General features: G+C 41.8%; 1 protein-coding gene across 1 annotated transcript; it reads left to right on the forward strand.

The window, feature by feature from the left end:
* The first annotated feature begins 1007 nt into the window (after positions 1–1007).
* LOC128604652 (hemicentin-2-like) lies at positions 1008–1725 on the forward strand. Its single transcript, XM_053619778.1, has 3 exons — positions 1008–1208; positions 1336–1530; positions 1657–1725. Exons 1-3 carry the CDS (start codon positions 1109–1111, stop codon positions 1689–1691), a joined length of 330 nt encoding a protein of 109 aa, XP_053475753.1. The 5' UTR covers positions 1008–1108; the 3' UTR covers positions 1692–1725.
* The last annotated feature ends 6845 nt before the right edge of the window (positions 1726–8570 follow it).

Raw genomic sequence — 8570 nt, forward strand, 5'->3', positions numbered from 1 at the left:
GTGTTTGTTTGTGTATTTGTGTTTCTCTACAGTTCCTCCTGTCATTTCTGTACCTCATGATGAATACACACTCGGTGTTGGCGAGTCTGTCAGTGTGCCATGTTCAGCGATTGGACTGCCGGAGCCCGAGGTGTAATGGTACAAATTGGGTGGTTCTGTGAGGGGCGGAGTCAACCTCCTGACCTTCAAGAATGGAACACTGCACATTAAAAATGCACAACTTGAACATGCCCTGATTTTCACGTGCACAGCCCTGAACAGTGCAGGGAGAGCGAGCCATGACATCACAGTGATTCTGCATGGTCAGAACACACACACACACACACACACACACAATGTGTTTCACTGTAAAACTGCTGAGATATTTTGGTGGTAAATGTTGCTATGTTTTGACTTTTTAAGTCCCGCCCACAATTCCTGTTGGTCAATCTGAAGTGTCCGTCATCCAGGGCTTCCAGAGTCTGCTGCTTTGATCAGCTCAAGGAGTTCCAGAACCCAAAATTCACAGGGAGAAAAACGGAGACCAGAACCTGCGGGGAAAATTTACTGTCCTGAGTACAGGAGAGCTAATCATTGAGAGAACCCATTTCAGCACACACACCCACACACACCCACACACACACACACACACACACAATGTTTGACTCTTGAGTGAATTTGTGATACTAAGCTGTAACTCTTCAGGCTCCCCTTTATCAGCCCTCTGATGCAGGTGTGCTCACCTGTGTGGCCATGAATGCAGCAGGTTCTGCACATCACAAAGTCCATCTGTCTGTTAACATGAGGCCGGAGTTTAAGGAGTCACTGAGCGACATGACACTGAGGGTGGGGCAAAATCTGACCCTCACCTGCCACGCCCACTCAACCCCTCCCCCTGTCATCACCTGGAATGTTAACAATCGTCCCTATACAGATAGGCCTCAGGGTTTAAAGGATGTACATACACATATGTCAGTGCATACACATACACACACGCACACACACACACACACACACACACACACACACACACACACACACACACAAGCACTGATATGTGTGTGTGTGTGATTTTCCCTGCTCCTCTTGGTCAGGCTTCAGTGTGGATGAAGCGGGTCGGAGTTTGCTGATGATTGGGAATGTAACAGTGAGGGATTCGGGATTGTACACGTGTACAGCGGAGATCAGCGTCGGCTCTGTTCGAGCGTTAGCATTCCTCCATATCACAGGTGAGTTTTAAATACAGGTCTGTTTTACACTCTCTCTTTCACTCTATCTGTGTGTTTGTCTCTCTCTCTCTCTCTCTTTGTTTCATTGTATCACTCTCTGTCTCTGCCTCTGTCTCTCTCACTATAGAGCCTCCAGTTCTGAAAGTAGATGGCCATGTGTCTCAGTTTGTCTCTCATGGTGCTGTAATTGTGTTGGATTGTTCTGTTAGAGGAACTCCAGCTCCGGTGTTGTGCTGGTTTAAAGATGGCCACCTGCTGCAGGTCACTGAGCGTCTTCATCTAACAGCTCTCCAACAGCTCTCTCATTCTGTACAGCGCCATGGTAACCATCCCATATTTCCATGGTTCTGTTACTACACATACAACACAAACTGTTGTGTCTGAGTACAGCTGCACTGGACTGTGGAATGATATTTAGTGCGTGTGTGTGTGTGTGTGTGTTTGTCAGAGCAGGGATTCAGGAGAGTATCTGTGTGTTGCTGAAAATGAGATGGGAGGATGATATCTCTGAAAGTACAGGGTGAAATGTTTAACGTTATCACTGCTTTTTGATATTTGTGTTACAACTATTACATTCGTAATCAGTTTAACAAGCAGGTTAATCAGTAATCAGTTTAATCCACCACTGTTAATATTTGTGCTGCAGTTGCAGACGGTTACTCTCACTGGGAGCAGTGGGAGCCATGCAGTGTCACATGTGGGCGTGGCCTCCAACAGTGAATCAGATTTGCAACAACCCAAAACCAACCAAAGGGGGAGCAGCATGTGAGGGTTCAGATGTTGAGTCCAGGCAGTGCCAGACATCCTTATGTTCAGGTTATTTATTTGTTTGTTTAAAAAAAAAACCTTAATAAATTAAACAAATAGAAAAAATTACAGTCATATTCATACATACTCATTCTCTCTGTATCTTGCTCTTTGTCTGTTCTTGGTATCTGTCTGTCTGTAGGAGACTCTCTCCGTAGGGCTCGTGCCAGTGTGATCGGGATGGTGAATGATCGTGAGTTTGGTGTGTCTTTCCTTGTAGTGAACATCAGTGAGAACTCAGAGCAGATGCAGCATACTGGAGGTTCACATGGAGAACGTTCCTCCCAGTGTGGGTGAGTCTCTCTCTCACACACACTCACTCCCACACACGCGCGCACACACACACACACACACACACACACATCTTAAATTCATCTAAAATATACAAAATAAAATGGCCTACATTTGCCGTGTACAAATAAATGTCCATGTCATCATTGTTCATCACCAGCTTATGGATAAACAAAACACCCTTTTCTCCAAATGTAAAGACTTCCAGTCACTGATGATAATATATATATATATATATATATATATATATATATATATATATATATATATATATATATATATATATATATATATATTATATTATATTAGCGGTTAACACTTTCGCATCACACCTCTAGGGTCTGGGGTTCGATTCCCACCGGGGCCATGTGTGTGCTGTGCGGAGTTTGCATGTTCTCCCTGTGCTTGGTACATGCATGGTAGGCTGATTGGCGTGTTGAGTATGAATGTGTGTGATTGTGCCCTGCGATGGACTGGCACCCTGTCCAGGGTGTACCCCGCCTTGTGCCCGATGCTTCCTGGGATAGGTTCCAGGTTCCCCGTGACCCTGATAAGGAGTAAGCGGTAGAAGATGGATGGATGGAAGTGTACAACATATTCACACTGAAGTACTGAAGTAATATCTTTACAGAAAATTCCTGTTATTTTCATAGTACATTTTGATTAATATACATTTACAGCAGGGTTTTTTTTTCCAAATATGAACACTACAGTTGACAGGTGAACCCCTGCTATCAGTTAGTCAGGTAAAAATAACAACAAACCTCCAGCATAAACACTCCCTTACACTACTTGGGACACACCACAGCGGTTTGTAAAGTTGTCTGCAAGATAATGCTTTGTTTATACACTGTTTTAACAGCTGATAGCAGATGCGTGAGACACGCATGAGAGACGCGTGAGACACTGGCAGTTATAACAGGTTTGTGTGTGTGTGTGAGATGGTATAGAGAAACAGATTCTTTCAAGGTTTGCCTGCCTCTCTGACACCATGTGGTTTCACACACACGCTCACACACACGCACACACACACACTCACACACACACACACACACACACACACAGAGGTATAAATGTACAGTATAAAGATTAGCGAAAATTGGCAGGTAAAAGTGGTGAGACTTGTTGAGATCAGATCAGTGAAGTCTAATCCTCTCCTGAGGTTGAGTCGTACTCACACAGCCTCAGGAATCTGGTACCTGAGCCACTGATGTGTGAATCTGAGAAAACGATGCTATGAAAGATAATACAAAGAGAGTAGGAGAGCTCAGGAGGACGAAGGAGAATTAACAAGTAAGGGTAAATGAGTTCCTCTATGTGTGTGTGTGTGTGTGTGTGTGTGTGTGTGTGTAGGAGAGATCTTAAGAATAACCCATGTGGTGAGAGGTGTGGATGCAGAGGGAGTTTTGCTAGTCGATGTGGTCATTAATGCATTTATTCCTGCAGTGTTTTTATCCCCAGTGCTACATCAGCAGGTCTTAATTTACGCTTCATTAGAACTTTACATTAATCATCGATACATTAATAACATTAATCAGATGTGTGGAATAAAGATCATCTTGGGTAAAAATCCTTGTTTCTAGGACTTTGATGAGACGTACGTGCAAGTTGGCTCTGGTCAGATTTACTCCTGGTCTACCCAGAATTCTTTTCAGCAGGGTGTCGGCTCGGTGCTGACTCTGCGCTGTAATCACTCGCTGGAGTTTGATGGATCAGTGAAATGTTTCGCTCCACTACTGAAGCAAATCTGTCAGACATCAGCAGCTCCTACAACATGCTCAACTTCAGGCTGTACTTTCACATCACAGCCACATTATCACTGCCAGGTCATCACAACCATACAACAATACTAATGACAATACTCACATCACAACCATACAACAATACTAATGACAATACTCACAAAGTCCATCAATTTCATCATGGTCATGTTCAGGGCTGAGCAGGAGGAACGACATACACCATGTCTGGAACGTCAGTAAAAGTCCAAAATAATTCTGTAAAAAAGCTTCAGTTTTGCCACATAATTATAAAATAGATCAGGGCATGCGTGTTTTATTTTGTGTAGATGATGAGGGAGAGAAATGCCCAGAAGGATTCTTGCTGGATGAACATTTTACTGTGCTGGTAAATACTTTTTAATGATTTCTGATCAAATAAATTAAATTATGTTGTCATGTCATGTATTTTAAACTACAACTAAAGTAGCTCATATTGTAGTGTAGGAGAGTTAGGGTTTAGGATTGGGATAACAGTTTAGTGTTTAGGAATGTGATTAAGGTTCAGGATTGGGATTAGGGTTTAGAATTGGGATTAAGGTTTAGGATTGGGATTAGGGTTTAGAATTGGGATTAATGTTCAGGGCTTGGGATTAGGGTTTAGAATTGGGATTAATGTTCAGGTCGTACAATTAAGGTTTAGGATTGGGATTAGGGTTTAGAATTGGGATTAATGTTCAGGGCGGACGATTAAGGTTTAAGATTGGGATTAGGGTTTGGAATTGGGATGGGAGTACGATTAAGGTTTAGGATTGGGATTAGGGTTTAGAATTGGAATTAATGTTCAGGGCATACGATTAGGTTTTAGGATTAAGGTTTAGAATTGGGATTAATGTTCAGGCTGGATGATTAAGGTTTAAGACTAGGATTAGGGTTTGGAATTGGGATTAATGTTCAGGGTGTATGATTAATGTTTAGGATTGGGATTAGGGTTTATAATTGGGATTAATGTTCAGGGCGTACGATTAAGGTTTAGGATTGGGATTAGGGTTTAGAATTGGGATTAATGTTCAGGGCATACAGTTAAGGTTTAGGATTGGGATTAGGGTTTAGAATTGGGATTAAGGTTTAGGATTGGGATTAGGGTTTAGAATTGGGATTATTGTTCAGGGTGTATGATTAAGGTTTAGGATTGGGATTAGGTAAGTAGGGTATGATAATTGTCTAGGATTTGCAGATCCTCCTTCTTGATAGTTACATGTGGAACAGCAGTGAAAGAAGTTAGTTCCTGTTCTCACTCACATTTTAGCAACTATATACAGTCATTCCCTCATACGTTGGTACTGCACCATGCAGGAGCATCTCAATTATTTCCAATCTACGTGCAGATACGACTCTCAAAATAACTGTAGGATACGCACAGCAGATATCTGCCAAAAGCCTATGTACAGTTAAAATCGAGTATAATTAGGGTGTTAGTTTGTGTGTTGATGTGTTTTTATATGTTGTTGTGTTTCAGACGAGGATGAGTGTGTGTGTCAGATTCTCCATGTTCTCAGTCCTGCATTAACATCATGGGGGGCTTAGCTGCAGCTGTCCATCAGGATTCACCATCAACACCGAGAGCAACAGCTGTCAAGGTCTCTCTCTCTCTCTCTCTCTCTCTCTCTCTCTCACACACACACGCACACACACATTCACAAACCTTATAATTGTATGTGTGTGTGTGAACGCTGGTTCTGAGTCTCAGCCTGCTGCATTGCACATTTTGCCAAGCAGAAGAATCAGGAACATGCAGTTATGTGGGAAACTCTGATCAAAATAAAAGCGTAAATAATTTTACTTGCCCAGTGGAGTACCTAATGAATTTATCATGTTTGTTCCACAACTGCAGTGTATGCATGATTTAAGTGTCTTGCTGATTCGCAGTTCATCACTCCCCTGGCATTTCCGGTTCCTGGAACGTTCAGGTACGTTCAGGCTTTGCTCACGCTGTAATGAGGTGAACATCTCAAGGCTAATTTGTTGATTTATAGTCTTAGAGCAGCGCTGGTGGTGCGTGCATTGTGGTGAGTTGGCGCCGGAGATCGCGTCCAGTGATCGTGACATTATCCGGTGGCTGAATGATATGTGTATGTAGATGTCTATGTATATGTATATAATAATAATAATAATACTTTGTTTTATAAAGCGCCTTTAAAAGCAGCTTCTCAAAGCGCTGTACACAAAATAAGCAGTACACAGAACAATAAATGTAGTGCCTTGTATGTCAACAACATGATCTTAAAATCGACACGGAACCTGACTGGGAGCCAGTGTAAGGACATCAAAACAGGAGTGATATGGTCACATTTCCTGGTTCCCGTCAGGATGCGGGCAGCAGAGTTTTGAACATATTGCAATTTATTGATTGTGGATTTAGACACTCCGGCTAAAACGGCATTACAGTAATCCAGCCAGGTGACAACAAATGAGTTAATCAGCTTTTCAGCTGCAGAGAAGTTTAGCATTGGGCACAGTCTAGCTATATTTCTGAGGTGAAAAAAGGATGTCTTCACAGTGCTCTGAACAAAAAAATCAAATGTGAGGCTGATATCAAAAATTACTCCAAGGTTCCTCATTTTACTTTGGGTCTCTAGAACAGAGCTATCAACAAACAAAGACAGTGGAGCCGCTTTGCGAATTTGATGACGGGAAACTATAAGCACAACTTCAGTTTTCCCGCTGTTCAGGCACAGTAAGTTATTATTCATCCATGTTTTTATTTCAGAAATACAATCAGAAAGATAACAAACATCAATGTTTTCACCAGATTTTGAGTGAATGTAGATTTGGGTATCATCAGCATAAAAGTGATAATTGTGATAAAAAGTGAGGCCGAGCGAATGCAACAGATGCCTAAGTGGAGATAGATAAATATTGAAAAGTAGAGGGCCTAAAACTGAACCCTGAGGAACACCAGTGAGCACAGAGCTAGTGTCAGACCTGTAGCCATGCACAGAAATAAACTGGCAATGGTCAGTAAAATAGGATTTAAACCAGTTTAAAACTGTCCCAGACACACCAAAAACACTTTCAAGGCGGGTAAGTAAAAGACCATGATCCACAGTATCGAAGGCAGCTCTAAGATCAAGAAGAATACGAATGGAAGTAGCTCCGGAATCAGAGGCCATCAACAAGTCATTGGTGACTTTGACCAACGCCGTTTCAGTGCTGTGAAATTTATGAAAACCTGACTGAAGGGGTTCAAAGAGGTTATTAATTGTAAGATGATTACATAGTTGAGAGGCAACAACACGCTAAAGTATTTTTGCCAAAAACAGACGATTTGAGATGGGACGAAAATTGTTAAAATCATCCACGGAAACATTTTCTTTCTTTGGTACAGGTGTAACAGCAGCAGTCTTTAGTACTGCTGGAATGACCCCAGTCTCCAGTGACTCATTTATAATGCTGAGGATAGCAGGGCACCAAATTCAATTCAATTCAATTCAATTTTATTTGTATAGTGCTTTTTACAATAGACATTGTCTCAAAGCAGCTTTACAGAAATATCAACACGGTATACAGATATTAAAGGTGCGAATTTATCCCAACTGAGCAAGCCACTGAGTGGCGACGGTGGCAAGGAAAAACTCCCTAAGATGTTTTAAGAGGAAGAAACCTTGAGAGGAACCCGACTCAGAAGGGAACCCATCCTCATCTGGGTAACAACAGATAGTGTGAAAAAGTTCATTATGGATTTATATGAAGTCTGTATGGCCTTAGGAGCAGCCGTAGTCCCAGCAGTCTGGAATTAAAGAAGATTTGAGCTCCATCCAGAGGCAGAAAGGATCTGGATCTCTAGTATCTCCATAAATTCATGTGGGGCTCGGCGAAAGGAGAGAGGGAGAAAAAAGATAATTATGACTGCGAAGTAGTAGAACAGAATCTAGTCAGGGTAGGCTTGAGTAAACAAATACGTTTTAAGCCTGGACTTAAACACTGAGACTGTGTCTGAGTCCCGAACACTAATAGGAAGACTGTTCCATAACTGTGGGGCTCTATAAGAGAAAGCTCTTCCCCCTGCTGTAGCCTTCACTATTCGAGGTACCGTCAAATAGCCTGCATCTTTTGATCCAAGTAGGCGTGGCGGATTATATAAAACCAAAAAGTCGCTTAGATATTGTGGCGCGAGACCATTTAGTGCTTTATAGGTTAATAAAAGTATTTTATAGTTAATGCGAGATTTTACTGGGAGCCAATGCAGTGTGGATAAGATCGGTGTGATATGGTCGTACCTTCTAGTTCTAGTTAGGACTCTAGCAGCTGCATTCTGGACTAACTGGAGCTTATTTATATTCCTACTGGAACATCCAGACAGTAAGGCATTACAGTAATCTAATCTAGAGGTGACGAATGCATGAACTAGTATTTCCGCATCATGTAGTGACAATATGTTTCTTATTTTAGAAATATTTCTGAGATGAAAGAAAGCTATCCTAGTAATATTATCTACATGAGCATCAAATGATAGGCTGGAGTCGATAATCACTCCAAGGTCTTT

The sequence above is a fragment of the Ictalurus furcatus genome, unplaced genomic scaffold, assembly GCF_023375685.1.
Source record: "Ictalurus furcatus strain D&B unplaced genomic scaffold, Billie_1.0 scf1, whole genome shotgun sequence".
In the NCBI taxonomy this organism is placed as follows: domain Eukaryota; kingdom Metazoa; phylum Chordata; class Actinopteri; order Siluriformes; family Ictaluridae; genus Ictalurus; species Ictalurus furcatus.

Excerpts from the sequence above, each read along its gene's own strand:
- LOC128604652 (XM_053619778.1), top strand. The coding sequence starts at position 1,109 with ATGATTGGGAATGTAACAGTGAGGGATTCGGGATTGTACACGTGTACA. Across the intron at positions 1,209-1,335 it reads AGCATTCCTCCATATCACAG|AGCCTCCAGTTCTGAAAGTA; the intron begins GTGAGTTTTAAA and ends CTCTCACTATAG. Across the intron at positions 1,531-1,656 it reads TCATTCTGTACAGCGCCATG|AGCAGGGATTCAGGAGAGTA; the intron begins GTAACCATCCCA and ends TGTGTTTGTCAG.